Source organism: Hyaena hyaena, unplaced genomic scaffold (genome assembly GCF_003009895.1).
Source record: "Hyaena hyaena isolate Hyena2069 unplaced genomic scaffold, ASM300989v1 scaffold_104, whole genome shotgun sequence".
In the NCBI taxonomy this organism is placed as follows: Eukaryota; Metazoa; Chordata; class Mammalia; order Carnivora; family Hyaenidae; genus Hyaena; species Hyaena hyaena.
In genome coordinates, this window is record NW_024080736.1 from 2,678,500 (window position 1) to 2,699,670 (window position 21,171).

At 51.7% G+C, this 21,171-nt stretch overlaps 1 protein-coding gene across 1 annotated transcript in view; it reads left to right on the forward strand.

Annotated features, from left to right (window-relative positions):
• Positions 1-20,501, forward strand: part of ERN1 (endoplasmic reticulum to nucleus signaling 1) — an 83,519-nt gene extending 63,018 nt beyond the window's left edge. The window contains exons 11-22 of the mRNA XM_039235935.1: positions 2,160-2,278; positions 4,997-5,188; positions 7,200-7,467; positions 8,232-8,322; positions 8,600-8,789; positions 9,560-9,659; positions 9,948-10,147; positions 10,614-10,761; positions 12,435-12,562; positions 14,629-14,752; positions 15,205-15,272; positions 15,830-20,501. Of these exons, the coding sequence (XP_039091866.1) occupies positions 2,160-2,278; positions 4,997-5,188; positions 7,200-7,467; positions 8,232-8,322; positions 8,600-8,789; positions 9,560-9,659; positions 9,948-10,147; positions 10,614-10,761; positions 12,435-12,562; positions 14,629-14,752; positions 15,205-15,272; positions 15,830-16,042 (1,841 nt within the window). The 3' untranslated portion in view covers positions 16,043-20,501. The remainder of the gene's footprint in view (positions 1-2,159; positions 2,279-4,996; positions 5,189-7,199; positions 7,468-8,231; positions 8,323-8,599; positions 8,790-9,559; positions 9,660-9,947; positions 10,148-10,613; positions 10,762-12,434; positions 12,563-14,628; positions 14,753-15,204; positions 15,273-15,829) is intronic.
• The last annotated feature ends 670 nt before the right edge of the window (positions 20,502-21,171 follow it).

The following is a 21,171-nucleotide window of genomic DNA, read 5'->3' on the forward strand; positions in this document are numbered from 1 at the left end:
AAACAGGCTCCAGGCTCTGAGCTGGCAGTCAGCACAGAGCCCGACGCGGGGCTCGAACCCACGAACCGCGAGATCATGACCTAAGCGAAAGTCGGACGCTTAACCGACTAAGCCACCCAGGCGCCCCTCTGAGCCAGTCATTTTTAAATAAGGCAGTGGAACTGCTTGACCATCTCTGCATAGACTCAGGGCCATAGGTACAATAACGTGCCCTTTTATGTCCAACCGTGTCCTTTGATTTGGTGTTTGTAGAGCACATTAAGGATCTGCCCACTTTCACGTTGGTCTTGAAAATAAACTGAGTCCATTTAGCTTGAGTGGAGCGGCCTCTGGGTTTCCCCAGAGCAGTGGCCCTAACCCAGGGTGCCCTTGGCTTCTCCTGGGAGCTCTGACACATAAGCACGTGTGACCCTAGGGGATCCCAATTCAGTAGGACTGGCGCAGGGCCTGTGCTTTTTGCTCTGGGGCCCGGACATGGTGAGGATGACCGATAAATCCCTAAGAGCAGGTACTGGTTGCACACGGTTGGGGATCTCATGATTGGGCTCATGGAACAGTTGGTTCAGAGTGTGCAGTGTGAGATTCCTAAAGGCCCAGATTCCGGAGAAACCTGTTCATGAAAAGCAGCACAGGAGGAAGCAGGAACCCGGGCTAATCATGGCTGTAGTGGTCTGTGCGGGAGGGGGGTGTGGCGAGCAGGCAGGGCCCTGTAGCACAAGGCCACACATGGGAGGGCAACCTGCTTTCCGCGAGAGCAAAGGTTTCTCGTTAGCAAACATCAGAGGCACCTGGAGAAACTCACCGTCAGACACCTGGGCCCCATCAGCAAGTGTGAGTTCAGGGGCTGCGGCAGGTGGACCCCACCTGAGGACCCCCTGCTTCATGGCAAAGCGCGTCTCACCGTCCTCACCTGCTCACCTGACGGCTCAAAACAAAAAAGGTTTCCCTTAAAGAGCAATCTTATCTTGTAGAGAGAGAGAACTGACCTAAAGATAGAGGTTTTTTCCAGATCAAGGAACGTACACAGCTTGGACTAGTTCTTGCTTATTTTTGTCTTGGAAATATACATTATAAAATCTTTGATAGGCTTGAGAAAACAGTGGCGGGACCATAGGGTGAGACCCGAATTGCAGTGAGAGAACAAAAAAGAATGTCAGGGGGCCGACAGCCCAGTGTGAGAGTGAACTGGTTCTTCTGGGTTAGTTAGTACAGGAGTCATTTAATTTTGGAGCTAAACAGATTTTCCAGCCAGATCAAATCCCAGTTCTTATTTTATTCAACTTTGTCTCTCTTACAGTATGCACACAGTAGGTGCTTAGTCAGGGTGTATTATGTGCTGGGTAGTCTTCACATAGTGTGGAGAACAGAGAATGAATGCTGAGAGAACCTTGATCCTCTGCTCCCCTAGCAAATACGACCTGTTTCTCTTTTATGCACAATTCACTTCCCAGGATGGAAGCCTGTATTTAAATAATCAGAATAGAACTCTACCTGAGCAATTTAAATCTCAAGGGCGGACGAGAAACCCTTAGTAGAGGGGTGTTACAAGGTAACTGGGCAGAACTGCTTGTTTTTTTGTTTGTTTTTTTTTTATTTCTAGGGGAGAGAGAGAGAGACAGCATGAGCAGGGGAGGGTCAGAGAAGAGGGAGATCCAGACTCTGAAATAGGCTCCAGGCTCTGAGCTGGCAGTCAGCACAGAGCCCGACGCGGGGCTCGAACCCACAAACCGCGAGATCATGACCTAAGCGAAAGTCGGATGCTTAACCGACTAAGCCACCCAGGTGCCCCAGAACTGCTTGAATTTTTAATGAAGCTTCATGACGCTTGGGCAGCATGCAGCCTAAATTAGGACTTACCCACACAAATCTTGCTCTGAACATATCCCAAAGATCCTGCTTCCCCTCATGACAAAGACACTTCTTTGTCCCTCATTATGAGATTCAGAATACTGTATATGTGCCACTGATTAGTAAAATTCCTGTCTTGATGAGATTTTTCTGTTAATTGCCTGTCATGTTCTCTCACTTTACAAATATGGGTGTTTGCGCTGTGGGCCCCTCGGTGGGGAGCCACTGTCGCCTAAGCTTAGTGTGGAGGGCTTTCACCATGTCGGGGTGAGGGGGGGCTGCTCTCATGGAAGGCTTGTTTCCTCTCCTAGGACACCATGAAACCCCCCTGTCTGCGTCTACCAAGATGCTGGAGAGATTCCCCAATAATCTGCCCAAACATCGGGAAAACGTGATTCCTGCTGATTCAGAGAAGAAGAGCTTTGAGGAAGTGAGTGGCGGGGTAAACGGTTCGTTCCTGGCTCCTCCTGTCAGGTGTTGGGGGCTGAGGAATTTGCCCTTGTCTTCAGAGCTTGCAGTGGACTCAGGAGGGGAGAGGAATGCTCTGGAACCCATGGCACACATCTCCGCGTGACGTGACTGACTGCTGGGGGGAGGGAGAAGAGCTTAGTGGAGGCTGCTAGAAGGGCAGAGGGACAGGGGAGAGGTCTGGCCTGAAGGGGGAGAGGCAGAGGGCCCTGGAGGAAGAGAGCAGCAGAGGTGAGGGCGGGGAGGTGGGACTAACCTTGTCTGGGCACCTCTGGGGCCGAGCTCCACTCCGAGGCCAGCAGGTGGGGAGCGGTGGGAAGTGGGACCACGTTCTACAGAGGAACTACGTTACCAGGCTTTGCTGGCACGTGGCAATGGAGCAAAGGGTTGATGAAGAGAGGAGGTGGGAGGCCTGAAGCTTCACGGCGCCAGGAGCGGCCCTTTGGAAGCGGCCTGCTTGTCTGCTTGGTCTGGCGGGGACCCCGGGTGCCCACAGAACGGAGCTTTGGGCAGCAGGGAAGCCCACCCAGGCGGTAGCTGCCGCGAGCCTCTGACTTGAGCTGCCTCCTGTAACCCTGGGAAGACAAGGTGCCAGTCAGGGTCTCGGCTGGACAGTGATGGCTACTCCGGTTAGGATGATCAGAGAGAAGTGTAATAAAGGGATTATCCACTTTATTATGGTGACTATGTGGACAGTCCCGGGGCTTCTCTTAGCATCTTTTAGCCTGAAGTTGGGGGGAGGGAGTGCAAAGGGCCCCAGGCCAGGAGCCTAAAGCTTCAGTTTCCATGTTGAGCAACTTCACAGTATTTGACCTCGTTCTCTCCCTCCACCCCATCTGCTGGTGTCCCAGTCAGAAACCAGAGGGCTGGGAAGCCACTGCCGTGCCCCCGGTGGCACAGAGCAGGTGGAGAAGGCGGGAGGGTGGCCCTGCAGGTGAGGTTCCAGCGTGGCCAGTGGGGTAGGAGGTGGGTCTGAAGGTCCATTTGGACTTGGCAAGTCCAGCATCCCTGCCATGGGGACCCCAGGCCTGAGAAGGGGCCTGGAGTACGGGCAAGGTCCAAGGTAGACAAGAGGGGCTGGCTTGTGGGGGTACCATGATCATGGCAAGTTCACTGGAGGGGTCCAGATTTTATCCAGAGAGAAAGGAAGGAAAATCATGCTACTGTTTAAGATTCTAGAGTGAAATATCTTGAGTTGCCTGTCATCTCTAGAGGTAGCCAATTGGAGAAATACATTGAATCCTAAGACAGTGATTTTGGAAAGCATTGGTGCCCTAAAGTCTTGATCTGATTTTGATCTTATTAAAGTCACTCATATCCATCATGGAACGCTTAGAAAATAAAAGTACAGCGAAGAAAAGAGGACAGTACCTTTAATATAACACCCAGAGATAGCCACAGTTAAGATTTTAATAAGCATCCAAACTTGAACAGAGTTTTCTGAAACTCCATTAAAATACTCTGAGGTACATTTATGTGGCAATAAGACAGCTTCTTTAACAAACGGATTTGAACAGAATCTAACCAAAGGAGTGTTGCTCCTGGTCACGTGCTCAGCAGATATCCCTCAGCTGCCTGCCCCACACCAGCTGTCCCACCCTGCCCCATGCACTGTGGGGGTGGGGGCGGGGACAGGGAGAGAGCCATAGGCAGGAGCCCAGATGGAGAGAGGTGGGTGATGGGGTTGGGGCAGTTGGGGGGGATGCCCAACCCTGCCCTTGCCCAGGGGCCATGCTTGTCACTTCGTTGGACAAGGAGTAATGGCACTCCGGGAACACTAGATGTTCGAAAATGAATTGAAGTCCCAGAGACGCCAAGAAGCTCAGACAGAAGGTCTACTTTTATCTGACTTAATTCTAGGCTTCCAAGTAAGTTTCTTTAACAAAAAATTCTGATGCTTTTTTGAGACTTTGAAAAAGAGCAGAATACTTGGAAAAATGATTTTGTTTTTGGAGTTGCACCAAAAGTTTACAAGCCACAGAATCAAGCCACTTCATTACTCTTAAGCCGCGTGTGCACACACACATTGTTTTCCTTTTTATTTTTTAACTTTATTTATTTACTTTGAGAGAAAGAGCGCATGTGTGCCCATGAGTGGAAGAGGAGCAGAGAGAGAGGGAGACAGAGAGTCCCAAGAAGGCTCTGCGAAAACTTCAGTGCAGAGCCTAACACGGGGCTCCATCCCACAAACTGCGAGGTCATGACTTGAGCCGAAATCAAGTGTCGGACTCTTAATCCACTGAGCCACCCAGGTGCCTCCGGGTTTTCCTTTTTAATGTGACATGGTGTTAATGACTACCAACATTTTTACCAGACTTTGTGACAGATGATTTCAGAGTTTTCCCAAATAGCGAATCTACCATTGAAGGAGGAAGTCTTTTCCTTCAGTAAGGATTTTCAAAAGAATATAGGATCTGAAGGCACTTCCCCAACTGCCCTTAGAACTTTTTCTGTGTACTGATACCATCAGCACAATGAATCAAGGCCTCTCAAGGCAGTCACTTTGATAAAGACAGCAATTGTTTGGCTTTGTGATCTTTGATGAGCTTAAAAAAAAAAGGAAAACACATTTTACGGTGCAGTCATTCGTGGTAAATAGTCATGGCTACTCTTGACTGTTCAGCTCATTTGTATCTGCCTAGAAATTTTGCAGTGATGTAGTCACTCTGTCTCACACAAGGTTATCAACCTGGTTGAGCAGACTTCAGAAAACGCGCCCACCGCCGTTTCACAGGATGTGGAGGAGAAGTTCGAGCACGCCCCTGCCAAGCCCGAGGCCCCCGTGGACTCTGTGCTCAAGGATATAGCCACCATCATCCTGAGCACCTTCCTGCTCATCGGCTGGGTGGCCTTCATCATTACCTACCCCTTGGTAAAGCTCGGCCCCTTCCCTTTGCCCTCCCATATGCTTTTGAACTGTGCTGGTCACCTGATGTCCCTGACAAGCAGACACATTTCCTTTCACATTTAAGAGTCACTATTTGCTTCTCTTCAGAAACATTATAATTAAAGAGACACTACCTTCTCAGGAAATTTTTTTTGCCTATGTCTTAGAGTTAACTGATTATAAAAGCTGATTTGTAAACCTTGCTTGCAGATCATTTAGGAGGTTTTTTTGTTTTGGTTTTATTTTGGTTTTTTTTTAAGAGAAGGAAGTCCTTCTTAAAGTGTTTTTATTTATTTTTGAGAGACACAGAGACAGCACAAGCAGGAGAGAGGCAGAGAGAGAGGGAGAGAGAAAGAATCCCAAGCAGGCTCCATGCTCTGAGCACAGAGCCCAACACGGGGCTCAAACTCCCGAAACCGTGAGATCCTGACCGGAGCCAAAACCAAGAGTTGGATGCTTAACCAACTGAGCCACCCAGGTGCCCTGCTTGCAGATCGCTTTGAAGAGTTAATTGTTTCCCTTTTTTTTTTTTTTAAATGTTTATTTATTTTTGATAGAGACAGAGTGTGAGGGAGGAGGGAGAGAGAGAGGGAGACACTGAATCCGAAGCAGGCTGCAGGCTCTGAGCTGTTAGCACAAGAGCCTGACTGGGGGCTCGAACTCATGGACCATGAGATCGAGACCTGAGCGGAAGTCAGACGCTTAACCAGCTGAGCCACCCAGGTGCCCCTAACTATTTCCTTTTTAAGAACAGTCATAATAGATGAAAATCCACTTAACTTTCCTACCCCCGTTAGAGACACCAGGATGAGTGAAAAAGGCGGCATCCCTTCCGCTTTCCAGTGGGAAGTGAGTGAGCTAAATTTACATAGTTGAATAGGTTGTGGGTTGGATAAAACCTTCTAGAAGAATATTCCTTTATGGAGTTGCTCAGAGCCTTGAAGTGTCATCATGTTAGAATGCTAGTGCCCGGGGAAGCTCGTGTCCCCACAGGAATGGGGATGACAAACCCTTCCCTTTGTGCAGATGGGTCCACTCCACCTGCATTGTTTTAAGTTTTACCTCACACAGTCCCGTGAGGTCATTATCACTCTGCCCTGCCCTCAAATGAAGAAGCCAGGCTCTGGGAAGTTAAATAACTTTCCCAGGGTTCCTCAGCGGTAGATGGCATTTCCAGGATTTGATCCCAAGTTCAGAGAGAGTATAGGGGAGTGTACGCGAGAACCAGAAAACTCCCAGGGGTTGTTGGCTACACACCCGTCCCTTCAGTCCCCTTCCCACACAGTACAGTCACAGCTCACTGCTACTTCAAATTATGACGAAGAATTTCTCCGAATAGAGAGGAGAGTACGGGGTGTGGGGAAAGCAGCGTGATGAAATGGGGCTGGAGCAGGGCCTTGGCCACGCCCATGTTTTTAGCCCCATCCTAGCTATGTGGCTGTGGGAAGATGGCTGTGAGGTTCCGAGCCCCACCTGCTGCCTCTGCCCGTCTGGATCGGTGGCCGTCTGTGCACCCGCCTCTGCCAAGGGCACAGCCGTAGTGGACAGCAAGCCCGGGGCTGCCTGTATCCGCCATGCTCCGAGCTACCCGGTGTAACCATTCTTCCTCCTTGGTTTCATTTTTGTAACAACTCCCAGACTTCCACAGAAGTCCGAGAATAGTCCATAATCCTAGAATTTTAGAATTAAATGGAGCTCCTTTCGTCTAGCCCAGCCTCCACCTGCAGCGGAGTCCTCCCTCCTGCGCCTGCCGGCCCCCTCCAGCAGGGGGCGTGGGCTGTCCTGGGAAGTCCTAACTGGCCACAAGCTTCCAGTCTTCCCCGATCCCTCCTCCTGTGCCTTCTCACTGTTCTCACTGGTTCCACCCGCCTCCCCCCACCCCACCCCCGTAGGCAGGGCATCCGCTCCCTCTCCCACAGGGAGCCTTGCCCTTCCAGCCTGTCTGTGTCCCCCGGGAGCAGGCCACACGTGTCTGGATGTGTATTTCTCTCCCCAGAGCATGCATCAGCAGCAGCAGCTCCAGCACCAGCAGTTCCAGAAGGAACTGGAGAAAATCCAGCTCCTGCAACAGCAGCAGCTGCCCTTCCATCCCCCTGGAGACGTGGCTCCAGATGCCGAGCTTCTGGACTCCTCCGGCCTGTACTCGGAGAGCTCGGGCACCAGCAGCCCCAGCACATCCCCCAGAGCCTCCAACCACTCGCTCCACTCCAGTGGCTCTGCCTCCAGGGCTGGCACCAGCCCCTTCCTGGAGCAGGACGATGAGGGTAAAGCGAGTCGCCATTTTGGTACTGTTTCCTCTTTCATGTGAACACAACTTGAGAAGCACGTCCTTCTGGAGCGTCTCTGTGGGACTGTGAAGTGCTGTTTCAGAGGGCTCACCATGTTCTCACCTACTTCCCTCTCACTCTGGGGACCAGGCTGCCATGCCATCCAAGCCTCTCCCACTCAGGGGACCTTCTGGGGACTACCTTGTCTTCCACCGGGTCTACCCACTGGGTCCCCCCATCTTGCTCCATAAGGGCTGCCGTTTGCTGCTCACCAGAGGCGCACTGGGCGTCTGGCTTGGAAGAGTTCCTGCGGCAAGTCAGCGGCCAAGTGTAGCTGTTGATCCTGGTTCCTCTGGGAGGTGGGCTCCGGCCAGTTGTCAGGGCTGATGTTCTGAGGGGATGGCTATAGAGCTAGTGCAAGAGACCTGAGCCCCAGTCGAGCTGGAGGCCACCCCTGGTCTCTTCAGTGCACATCCACTCTCTGGAGGCTTCAGGCTCAAATCGTAGGTGGATCTGTGGAGAATCCCAGCCTTCTGACAATAATGTAAAGGCAGGAATAAAGGGCAGGAGGCTGGGGAGGCGGTGGCCCTGGGCCTCAGTGGGGAGTGGGCCCTGCCCGCACTTGCTTACCAGGGGTTGGGAACATAGAGCCTGTGAGATCCCATCTCTGAATCTGGGCTCAGGAAGCAGAACCATTCTAGTTTCAAGGTGTTTTAGGCTATATTGTTTGTTTAAAACAACTTTTTCCTGTTTTGTCCCAGATGAGGAAACCAGCATGGTGATCGTTGGGAAGATCTCATTCTGTCCCAAGGACGTGCTGGGCCATGGAGCGGAAGGCACGATTGTGTACCGGTGAGTGGATTGAGAGCTCTGTGACCTCCCCTCACGTCCGAGTGCCTGCCGGCTTGCAGCTGCCATGCCAGGCCCTGGGGGTGCCGCAGGGTCACAGTGGTGGCCGAGATGGAGGACTTCACATCCAGGGAGGAAGCGGTGGCCACCTGGTGGTCAGTCAGGGCTGCGAGGCTCCCGGGGTGGCTGCCGCATCGCGGGAGAAGGAGCACTGTGGGTCTGTGGGCCTCTCGTCTCCGCAGCCTGGCTCGCCCCTCCAACCTGTGATCCTCGTCCTCAGGGGCATGTTTGACAACCGCGACGTGGCCGTCAAGAGGATCCTCCCTGAGTGTTTTAGTTTCGCGGACCGTGAGGTCCAGCTGCTTCGAGAATCAGACGAGCACCCCAATGTGATTCGTTACTTCTGCACGGAGAGGGACCGGCAGTTCCAGTACATTGCCATCGAGCTGTGTGCGGCCACGCTGCAGGAGGTGGGTGCCCGGGGCGCTTTGCCTTCGGCCCTGCGGCCTCCCTGCTCCCGGCAGCGGCTTGAGGGACTGTGACTTCTTTTCCCTTTATTTCTCTGTATTCACTTTACTCAAGTTATAATATGACACACTCACGTAGATGAATGGTTTGGGGCACGTGACGGGGCGCACAGCCCTTTAACCACAAAGAACGCTGATGGAGAGTATTCTTATCACCTCAGCTTCAGTGGGATGGTCTTTGGTTGCCGTTAGTATCTCTCTCCCTCTGCCTCCAAGAAACCTGGCATTTCTCCCCATCGGTTAGGGCTGTTCCGGGCGTGGAGGGTGCTGGTTGAGGACTCAGGTCGTGGAGACCATCCAGAGGACTCCTTTTGCTCAGCCTCCAGGTTCACGTGACACTATGTCTGTATCCGTCCGCTTCACTTGCAGGTTTGCCTGTATGAGGCAGTGAACTTGAGTTCCGCACCCTCTTGCCTTTCTCACCGTACACGAGTCAGCTGGAACTTTTGTTTATGTTAGCCTGTGGCTGCCAGGGAAAGTCTGTGGGCAGACGTGGATTTGGACAGAGCGTTGTCAGTTTCACTTCCTGTTTCTTTCTTAAAACAGGATTAGAGAAAATGAGCCGACCTAATCCCGAGCATTAATTAAGCCAAAAAGCTGCAGGCTCGACTTTGCTGAATAAAATGGAATCACTTAGAGAAAAACAGTGCTGTGTGGAGGGGCCCGTCCCCAAGGGCTGTGTGCGTGACCTGGCTGTCGTGTGTCTCTTGCAGTACGTGGAGCAAAAGGACTTTGCCCACCTCGGCCTGGAGCCCATCACCTTGCTGCAGCAGACCACCTCGGGCCTGGCCCATCTGCACTCCCTCAACATCGGTGAGAAGCTTCCCTTTATTTACCAGGCCGCAGCCCGGCGAGGGGCTCCCTTGCTGGGGTGGTCCTTGCCCCTGCTGAGATTCTCGGTTTCATCGCTGGTGTGCCTGTGGGGGTTTTAGGTGGCCTTTTGACAATAAGGATTTGAGGCAGAATCTTTTGCAGCTGCAAACCAGAAAACGTTTAGAGGTACAGCGAGTCGGCTGGGAGTCTGAGAATGCCCTCCCCACTGCAGGAGGCGGCCTGACGTTACTAGTGGTAATCTCCGACTGATCTGGAGTTTTGTATTAGTTCACAGAGACCTGAAGCCCCACAACATTCTCCTGTCCATGCCCAACGCACATGGCAGGATCAAGGCCATGATCTCTGACTTTGGCCTCTGCAAGAAGCTGGCGGTGGGCAGGCACAGTTTCAGCCGCCGCTCGGGGGTGCCTGGCACAGAAGGCTGGATCGCTCCAGAGATGCTGAGCGAAGACTGTAAGGACAATCCCGTGAGTAGTGGGCATAGTTCTGGGGAACACTGCCAGCCTCTCGTATCTTCGGGGATGAGAGCCTCCGCATCCAAGACTTGGGGGCTGTGGCGCACATAGCTGGAGTGTGACATTTCTTTATCAAGAGCTTCTGTGTGAATAGCATGCTGCTGGCATTTTCCATGTGATCTTATGTTCAGATGAATGAAAGGGGCAAATGTGGCAATTGTCTGTTTTTCCCCCCTACTTTTCAATCACTTCCAACCCCAGCCCGTCGGCTCTAGACCCCACGTTGCCCACTGCAATCACCGACACTCACATGGCCCCTGCGGGAGCCAGCACTGCTCTGGGCACTTCAGGCATGCTGTTCGAGTCACCCGGGACCCTTCAAGGTGGTAGAAGCAGCAGCCATACTCCTGTTCTCACTGCTACTCAGTGAGGATGAGAGTTTTCCAGAAGGCCTCTCACACCCTGCATCTCTTTTCAGACCTACACAGTGGACATCTTCTCTGCCGGCTGTGTCTTTTACTATGTGATATCTGAGGGCAGTCACCCTTTCGGCAAGTCCCTGCAGCGGCAAGCCAACATCCTCCTGGGCGCCTACAGCCTCGACTGCTTACATCCGGAGAAGCATGGTGAGCAGGCGGGTCAGGAGCCGTCCTGGCTGCCCAGGTGGTCCCCATGGCCTGGGAGGGCGCTGGCGCTGTGCTTCTAGAGACCTTTCCTTCTGACTGCTTGTCCTCTGGGCCTCAGTGAATCAGCAGCTCCAAAGCTGGTAGAAGGTTGGGTTGTCTTTGGAACGTGTCCTCCTTTTTTTTTTTAAATGTTTATTTATTATTGAGAGACAGAGAGAGACAGTGTGAGCAGGGGAGGGGCAGAGAGAGGGGGAGACACAGAATCTGAAGCAGGCTCCAGGCTCTGAGCTGTCAGCACAGAGCCTGATGCGGGGCTCGAACTCATAAACTGTGATTGATCTGAGCCAAGTCAGACGCCTAACCGACTGAGCCACCCAGGTGCCCCTGGAGCATGTCCTCCTAAAGGCAAGCAGCTCTGAGGTTCCTTCAGGTCCCCCAGTTACCTATGTGACCTGGGCAAAGACCTCTGTTTTCCAGCTTGTGGCTCGTGAGTGTTAAATAGTTTGAGGTCTCTTCCTGCACCGACAGTTAGGATAGCCGTCCGTACTCCGTAAACTCCCAAGTGCAGGCCGCGATCCGTGGGTGTGGCTGGGCTGGGGGCAGACAGCTGGGTCTAGCTTTCCGGTTGCAGGGGTGATAGATCTTTCTTTCTGACTTCAGCATTTCCTGTGTTAAAATTGGCTGGTGACACCCAGTGCCACTTTTTTAAAAATTTAAAACATGTTTTTTAGCATGCTTGTTTTTTAACATCATCTTGAAGAGATACTCCAAGTTGATAGGTATTCCACCAGGGCATCATTTTTTTTTAAGTTTTTATTTATTTTTGAGAGAGACCGGGAGACAGAGAATCCAAAGCAGGCTGTCAGCCCAGAACCTGATGCGGGGCTTGAACTCATGAACTGTGAGATCGTGACCTGAGCTGAATGAAGTCAGACGATCAACTGACCGAGCCACCCAGGCACCCCTCGTGTTTTTTTAATGTTCATTCATTTTTGAGAGACAGAGCACGAGTTGGAGGGGAGTCACAGAGAGGTGGACAGAGGATCCAAAGTGGGCTCTGCGCTGACAGCAGCAAACCTGACACGGGGCTCAAACCCATGAACCATGAGATCATGACCTGAGCCCAAGTCAGACACCCAACTGACTGAGCCCCCCAGGCGCCCCTCACCAGTACATCATTCTAATAGCACAGCCCAGGACATGGAGGCAGCGTGACTGAAGCCTCTGACAGTAGGGATTTCCAGTTACTCCTTTTCACAGACTGTGCGGTGAGGACTCCTCTTTACCAGCTGAAGTTTGTGCAAGTTCTTTTTTTTTTTTTTTTTTTTTTTTTTTTTTTATTTCTAGGAGAGAGAGAGACAGCGTGAGCAGGGGAGGGCCAGAGAGAGAGGGAGTCACAGACTGAAACAGGCTCCAGGCTCTGAGCTGGCAGTCAGCACAGAGCCCGACGCGGGGCTCGAACCCACGAACCGCGAGATCATGACCTAAGCGAAAGTCAGACGCTTAACCGACTAAGCCACCCAGGCGCCCCTGCAAGTTCTTAACACTATTGGAGTGAGGTTATGTCGGTAGAATCTTAAATCGCAGGGCACGTGCACCATTAAGGTTTGAGTATTTCATTGTGACTATGGGCTGGTGATAATCAGTTGCTTGTTCATTTTCCTCCCATGCAGAAGACGTCATTGCCCGGGAGTTAATCGAGAAGATGATTGCAATGGACCCTCAGAAACGCCCATCTGCGAAGCACGTGCTGAAGCACCCGTTCTTCTGGGGCCTGGAAAAGCAGCTCCAGTTCTTCCAGGTAGGTCTCTTGTTCTGGCTGGTTGGTTATCAAAAGTCTTCAGTTAACGTCTTCCAGATTTTGAAAATATAGCAAAAGACAAAATAAATAAATAAAATAAAACAAATGACTTGCAATCTCAGAACCAAGAGATAACTGTGGTTGACATTTTAACATATTTTTTCATATAGATAAAAATGTGATTAGGCTCAAACCATATATACAATTTGGTATCTTTTTTTATGCACATAATTTAATATAGTATTTTATTACAGTGTTAGTAGTATATTAATATGGTATTTAAAGTAGTATTTTAACATAGTCTTCTTACATGTTAAAGTTCTAAAATTTTAACGACTCTGCTACTCTGTCATAGGTTATATTCTGGGAACTTTCAAATATGCACAAAAGTAGAGGGTATGCTATAATGAACTCCCATCTACCCATCAGCCATCTCCAGCAATGACTAACTGAACCTCTGTTCTCTCTCCACCAGATTACTTTGAAGCAAATCGTAGGCATCATGTTTCAGTCAAGTCTCATAAATCTAAATGTTTACTTACATTGAGTTCTTTTCATCCTTTTTCACTCAGTCCTTGCACAGATCTCTCTTTGCTTAAGGTGGATTCTGAGATGTTAAATCATAGGCCAGTAGCTGTGAGCCCCTTCGGTGGTTTGGTGGTGTGAAGGCTTTGTGGTATTGCCTGCCGGTGGCACATTACCGGAAAGGTAATGTGTTTCTCACAGAGTCTTCTGGAGTCAGATCAGCATGGCTCATCCAGACACAGCCGACCCAGCACACCAGCTCAGAGAAGCAGGCTTACGGGCAGGGGGCAGTGCTTTTCCTCCTGGGCCTGGTCCGAGGGGAGCTTGGGTTTAGGAGTGACCATCAACGTGTCCTGGGGTCTGACTAGAGCTTTGGTTCTGATGCAACCCGCAACATTTACATGCTCCTTGAAGGCAGGCGTAGTTGATTTCTGGGCTCACTGCTCTGTGCCCACTGCCCGGGACGCCTCCTGGCACATGGCAGATGCTCAGTCACTGTTGGGATGGATTGGGAAGGGGAGGGTTTCATGCCCTTTGCCATGGCAGCAGTGGGTGTGGCTAACATCAGGCTTGTTCTGTGTTGCAGAGGTCATAACCTTAAAGTTCTGAGGTCACTTGTCTTCCAGGGACTTCTAAAAACTAGGCAGGTTCCATTGATGATAACAAGATGTAGAGCAGGAATAAAGCTCACACAAAGGGACCTCCACCCCTCCATGGGTTAGAATTTAAACTCTTAAGTTTTTCCAAGTCCTGGGCCTCCTGTGTACCCCCCAGCTGTAGCGGCTTGGCAGCAGTCAGTCCCTCCCGGGCTTGCCCCTGCCAGTTACAAGTCAGAGAGTCGGCCAGTCCGGCTTCATCTTTATCAGAGAAAGAAAAGACTGTGGCCAGTGAGGCTGGGCGGCGTTACCGCGGTGGGCTCGTCGCTCCATTTCCTCGACTGTTGGGGCTCGCGTCCAGGCTGTGTCCCTCAGACACGGGGCAGGGCCTGTGCAGCCCACACTCTTGTCTGCAGCCCTCTGTCTCTATAGGAGGGCCCCGTCCATCTTTTCTAATTGTTTGCCTGAGGACTGATGACCAGTCCTGGATTTGAGCCCATCCTGTTTCCCTGGGTGGGCAGAAAAGTTCAAGATGCAAATCAGAATTGAGCGGTGGTGGTGGTGGTGGTGGTGGTGGTGGTGGTGGTGACTGTCAATGAACATAGAGTGCACATAGGGCTCTGTGTGGAACGTCACGCATGGGCACACGGGTGACACGTGGGCGAGGCGTTAGGGTTCGTGAAGAGGTGTGACATGTCTCTGTCGTGGAGATGTCCGCGTGGGTCCTCCTCAGTGAACCCCAGACACGGCTGCTCACAGGGGCGAAGCGAACGGATCGTGAGGAGACAGACACAGGACACTTGCTGCCAGTTCTGAGGCAGACTTCAGTCTGGGCCTGCAGCTCGTGTGGCAGTGACCATTCATTCCGTGGCCCGGTGCGTCACGCCTCCAGCTGCTGCTTCTCTGCACACTGACCGTCGCCTGTTGCCCTTGTCACCCTCATAGGACGTGAGTGACCGGATAGAAAAGGAATCCCTGGACGGCCCGATAGTGAAGCAGCTGGAGCGAGGCGGGAGAGCCGTGGTGAAGACGGACTGGAGAGAGAACATTACCGTCCCCCTGCAGACAGGTGACCATGCCCTGGCGGCAAACGTTGGCAGACATGTTTCAAGAGCAGCAGCCATTTCTAGGAAGTGAACTTGGAAATGACGGCTCCAGGGTGTTTGGGCTCCAAACCCCCTCCACGGGGTTGAGGCTTTTGTGGGTGTGTCCTCTGGGATTTGGGCACAAATCAGACCTTTATGCTGATGTGGCTTTCATGTTCGTCCCTTAGGGTGACAGGTGAGTAATGGGTGCCCTGCCCTCACTCACTGCTTATTCCTGGTTGTGGATGCAGCCAGGTGGCAGAATTCAGACTGACTGCCCTCGGGTTCACTGTGGGGGACACGCTCCTGTCAGCCACGAGCGTGGCGTAGTTATGTCATGTCTCAGTCTGATCACTTAAACCCCGGGAATGCCAAGAATCCTTTTCTTTGGAAAAGTGTCTGTTACATTGTAGTCCTTGTTTTTTCTTTTTCCTAGATCTGCGTAAATTCAGAACCTATAAAGGTGGCTCCGTGCGAGACCTTCTCCGAGCCATGAGAAACAAGGTAAGGGGGAGTGAACCCCAGATGAGACCAGCGACTGGGGTATGACCACCTTCCTCCTCCTTTCTGGCCTCTGGGTCCTTCCATTCATACTAGAATTCTGAGCTCGCAGAGGCTCTTTGTTCCCTTAGATGGGTTTTCCCTTCAGGGATGTTGAGGTGAGGAGTTCCGCGCTGGGAAGCAGGCTCTCTGATGCGGCCGTCGCCTGTGGTCTCTGCTGACTTGTATGCCCTGTGCCTGCCTGATAGGCACCGTATAAACTCCCTTAATGGGACCTTCCCACACAGGCCTGGCCCGAGGGCCACTCTGGTAGGGAAGCTCCCTCCTGCCCCCCACCCCCACCCCCCAGCGCTGGGCCCGGCCCAGCTGTGAGGCTTACTCCTGAGTGAGGGGAAGCAGGTAAGATAAACAGATGGACTGCTGGGTCCATAAGCCTTTTCTCCTTTCAGAAAACCCAACTAACATTCGGTCTTCCTTGAATAGTCAGAGGATCTTTTGCCAGTGTTTCCTGGGCTTCCCAGCTGCTAACCGCTGTGTCTGTGTGTCCGCCCTGTTTGCAGAAGCACCACTACCGGGAGCTCCCCGCAGAGGTGCGGGAGACGCTGGGCTCTCTCCCTGACGACTTTGTGCGCTACTTCACATCACGCTTCCCCCATCTCCTCTCCCACACCTACCGGGCCATGGAGCCCTGCAGCCACGAGAGGCTCTTCCAGCCCTACTATTTCCACGAGCCCCCAGAGCTCCGGCCCCCAGTGACTCCAGACACCCTTTGAGCCAGGGTGGCCTCCGTTCTGGCGGCCCCAGCTGTGACGGAGGGCCTGGTCCCTACAAGTCCGAGCCTGATGCCTCCCGGCTTAGCAAGGAGACCAGGCTGCCAAACCAAGTGCCTTGAGCTGTCCGTTCTGCAGCCAGCAGAAGATGATGCTCACCCCAGGAGGTGGGGAACGTGACCTCCTTTGACCTGTAGGATGCTGGGAAGCTATTGGCCATGAAGGCTTTTCGTTCGGAGGTCCTCTGCCAAGGCGGGCCCGTCCCAGAGGCAGTGAAAGAGGCCTCCTCCACCTTCTCGTGGACACACGTGCTTCAGACTCGTACTTCTTTTTAAACTTCCTGTTTGATATCGGCCTGTGAGGAAGAAAGAGGAGGGAGTCTTACGTTTTGCCTACGTGCAGGACCAGGAGTATCTCTCTCCTCGACCAGCTAGGCTGAGGCACACTCAGTGCAGCCTCTGCTCGGAGTGGGGCTCCAAGGTGAGCGGCGCTAAGGTGGAGGAAGACGTTTAGACGGTGTCGTTCGCAGGGATCGGAGATGCCTCACTCTTGAATGTGCCCAAAGAACTCCCAGGTCACTATAACCAGTGTTCCCTGGGGGCGACGAGAGTCTGGAGTGTGGGGCACGACATGGGGCCGGGTCAGCACCACACACTGGAAGCTGAGGCCATGTCTGCAGAGCTCTTAGAAAAGAAGACACACTCTGTCCCGAGTCCACTATAACCCAGTGCCCTGGTGGCCTCTGGTGGATTTGGGGGGCTGCTTAGGAGCATTTGGGGGCAAGAGGTGGTAAGTTCCCTGTCACAAAGAGCAGCACTCAGGCAGGAGCAGGCCAAATGGGACCCTCTCAGCCACCTGGGAGAGCCCTGGGCCAGCAGGTGGGCAGGGAGGCTCGCCCACCCCTGGAGCCAGCAGGACGGGCCAGGGGAGTGGAGCTGAGGCCAGGTCACCACGTGCTTCGTGGGCAGGTTTTTACGTTTCTCCTGGCAGATTTTAATAACTTTCTTTTTTGATCATACTGTAGAATGAATGCTGCATTAGCATAGGTGAGCTGAACCTGAAGTTTACTTGTGAAGAAGCTAAAAGCAAGATCTATATAGTACACTTTCTATTTTGTGTGGCACCAAAAGTCTCCATCCCCTCCAGAAAGAGCGTTCACGTTCAGAACATGCTCTGATGCTGAAAAGTAGCACGTTATAGCAAGGCTGTATACGTCCATTAACCGCTTTGCCGTGATATTCTCTGAATTATGTCAGTACCATCTTTTTTGCTAAAACTAGTTTAATTTTTAACTTTAGCTTCAGTCAAAAATTCTTCTGTCTTCTCTCTACCGAGAGCCTTAGCAGTTACGTGTGATCAGGGTACGAAATAAGGAGATGTCTCCTGGGTCCTTTGTCCAGCCGGGTGAGCGGATCATCACCCTTCATTCAGTGCTGGCGAGCTCGGAGACTGCACTCAGGAGCAAGGGTGCGCTGACTGACTGAGACCTCACTGCTGCTTCTGTGACGTGCTTGCTGACGGTGGATTTGTATGGGGGCCTTCTGCCTTCGTAGAATTCAGTTCCCTGCCTTTCATAATGCCTGAAGTCACTTTTTTTCTTAACTTGGCATTATCCTGCGTCTTTAAACCTTATCACTTACCTCATTTATACCTTGGAACCCTGGCGTTTTGGTTGGCATCGTGGCATCTTCTGCCACACCACCTGTTTTTGAGGAACACAGCCAGACGCCTCTCTTCTCCCTGCTCTGATGCACCCACACCGTTGTCGTTACGGCTCTGTGGTCGGTCTCTTCACAGCCGGGCCTGAGTAGCGATGGTCCGTCAGGCGGTCAGGCAGAGAAGGTGCCGCAGTGGCAGATGGGGCCGTCGGCTCTCTGTGCTGCCGGGAGCTGGCCTGCCTCGGTCTCGTGGCTGAACGGTGCCCTCGGGGGAGTAGCCAGGTCACTTCTGGCTGCCCAGGGTCTGTGTCCTGTCCCTGTCTGGGCCCACCTTGTCTCTAGGATGGCTGTTTTTTAAATGCCTTTTCTCTTTATCACCTTCATTTCTAACCACCCACCTTTCTCAATCTCCTGTATTCAATGTATTTTATTTTGAGTAGTGGCTGTGAGAGCCAGGCAGGACCCTGGGTGCCATGGATGCAGAGATAAACAAGATAGGCAAGAGTTTTCAGAGCTTTTTAAAGAGCATAGAGTGAGAGAGACAGCAGAAAGTATGCACCAGTGCTACTGAAAAAGCCAGGGGGTGGGGAAGGGCATGCATTTGCTGTACACACTTCTTCGGTCTTAAAGCCACCCGTGACCCAGAACCCATCGGATCTGGTCAGGTCCGCTCTGTTGGCCTTCTGTCCATCACTTCGCAGAATCTGGTCACCCATCAGTCCCTTGGGTGGTTTGAAGAGGCCTCACATGGGCACTTGTCACGGAAACACCTTGGGCATCATCCACTATATTTTGTTCTAATCTGTAGAATTCTAGTTTCCTGTTGTGCTCAGAGCAGCAGGAAGGTGTCTTTTGCTAGAACAGGGTTTTTCAGCCTTAAGCATCACATAGCAGCTGAGCTCTTTGATCTTTAGTATGATTTCTGAAAGGCTGTTTAACTTTTTAGAAGTACACTACTTTCCTTTTTTACGGCAGAATTCAGTCGCATCTGTTAGGAACCCCAGGGACACCTTTGTTAAATCTTGTGTTGAACCTTGCGTCCAATCTATCTTTAGCGCACCTGCCAGAATTTCTCCTGTTGCTTCTTGAGTCTTTTTGACTTCAGTGTATAAAGAGCTCACACGTCACTAGGTTTCAGAGCACTTGCACTTTTGGGGAATCATTGGTGTTCTTGGTAAGTCACTAAATCATCTAGTGGCTGCCCTAAAAGCCGGGGTGCGGCAGCTTGTCCCTCCCCCTCCATCTCCATAGTCATCCTAGGCTCTTTCCAGTGAGACCTCACTCTGACCCGTGACACCTATTGGAGGATCCGCAGGTTAGTGGGTCCAGCAAAGTATTTTCTTTCTACCAACTTTAGAAGAAAGGTGTTTATCTCAGAGTCAACTTTGGGTAAGGTTTTGTGTAATGTGACTTGTTTACCATTGCAGTTTTCCTCACTGCCGTGAAGGATGACCTTGGCTGCCCATCTGACCTCTTGCAGATGTGGGGCACCTCTGGGTTGTAGGTCTTTCTCCTTTTGGCCGCTGTCTCTTCAGAAGTTGCCCTCTGGCCAGGCTTTGGTGTCCCTAGATTGCTTTCATTCTCCAGCCCTGTTCAGTAGATCCTCAGCCGTGAGGTCCTCACGGAAGGTAGACTGGCTCTACCTCCACTGCTTTGCCCTGAGAGCTAGAAGAGGAAGCACACAGCACGCCTGTAAAGAGCCTCTCTAAATTCCCTTTAGCTTTCTCTCTGCTCATTTGGTTCCTGAAATCCCTCTTCTTTGTATATGCCAGGGTCTTTTCCTTGCTGGTGCCTTCACCATTCTGGAGCAGTCCTTTCTGTTGAGTATGGCCTGGCATTGGCCTTTCCTAGAAGAAAGTCACCATGTGTCCCACACCGACAGGCCCACATTCTGCCTTCCGAGGTTGGACCATTATCTTTGAAACCAAAGTGTCTCCTTTTCCCATACTTTGTTTCCTTTGTGAAGCAGTGATTTCCCATGAGTAACCCAGCTTCCTGTTTCCTGTATCAGCACGGAAAACCTTTCTGTATTCATTGGACAACCACAAAGAAAGCATCTGCAACGAGCCCACCACTGGAGCGGCCTTAATGCTTCCGGCCAAAGTCCCCACCCACTTGCCTCACCCTGTGCTCTGTGTGTGTTTGGCGGGGTACAGTATTTCTTTTCAGTATCCCAAAAGCTGTGACGGGGGAGTCCCCACTTACCTAGAAAGCATTACCAGTCAACCATGCGGCATTCTCAGATGCAGACCTTACATAGTGTTCTTTTTGCAATGACCTATTTATTTAACCTATTTATATTTATTTAATTTTTACTCTGAAGTATACCCAGTTACAATTGCACTTGCTTTTAAAGCACATCAGATTTGTTTTGGACAACACACCCATGACCATTTCAAAACTGGAAAAGTTATACTGTATCCTTCCACAGGATGGACGCCTCACGGTAGTTTTGTCATTAAAGGGTGAATGATTTGGTCAGGGTAAAAAATTTTCATTTTTAAGTGATTTTTTTTTTTAAGAAAATTCTGTGCCATTGTGTCTTCTCTGTGGACGGTTGTTTAATGGGTATGTGTTCGTTGTGTGATAGAATCCCTCTTTGTGAACCTACAATCTTTTTAGCTTTATATTTTATAAACTGCCAGATTGTACAATTTTTATGTGTATTTTTAAAGCTTCACGTGAGGGTGATTAAGTTAAACAGCCTATTTTTGTACCTCCTGTACAGTTTTATAATTCTGCTGATTCATGACGGCGTCTTCTGTTGCGCCAACCGACAAATAAAGGTAGTTTTAGATCTGGAAGTTGGCTTCATCTTCTTAAAGATTTGACCCTCCCCCTCAGGCAAGGGTTCCCTCCCAGCTGTCTTCCTGGGTGTGACATCTGGGTGGTGAAGGTGAGCTGCTGACTCAGCAGGTAGGGGGCGGGGTGGGGGGGGTGGGGGAGTTGTCCCCGGTGTCCACAGCAGGGTCCAGGGGGCTGGGACGTCTTCATTGGAGGCTGCGGGAAAAGGCTCTTTGAAACGCTGCATGGAGTCCCCAAAAGTGTTGGTTTGGGCTGAATTCCAGGAAGCTGGCCAAGTTGGGACCAAAATGCCCCAAGGCAAGTTTGGGGGGTGTGTATATGCAGGGAATGGGGTGCTGGCCCATGAAGGGATTAAAGCCACTGCAGTGACAGCCTGCACAGTGCTGGGAAAGCCATGATCTGAGCGCGTCGGGGGCACGTAATCCATCTACCCAAACGCCAAGGAATGAGCCCCAGGAATTTAGAATGCTGCCAGCGTGATTCCTCCTTTCCTCCCCTCATCGCATCTGGTGACAGTGGAGGAGGCTCCTCTTTCTCTTGCATCACGAGAAGGGACCGCTCACAACGCACTGGGATCGGCTCCTTCTGCTCTGCCCGCCACCATCCCGCCCCCCGGCCTCAGCCGGGCACCAAGACCATCCCCGAGAACCGTGGACACACCCTCCCTCC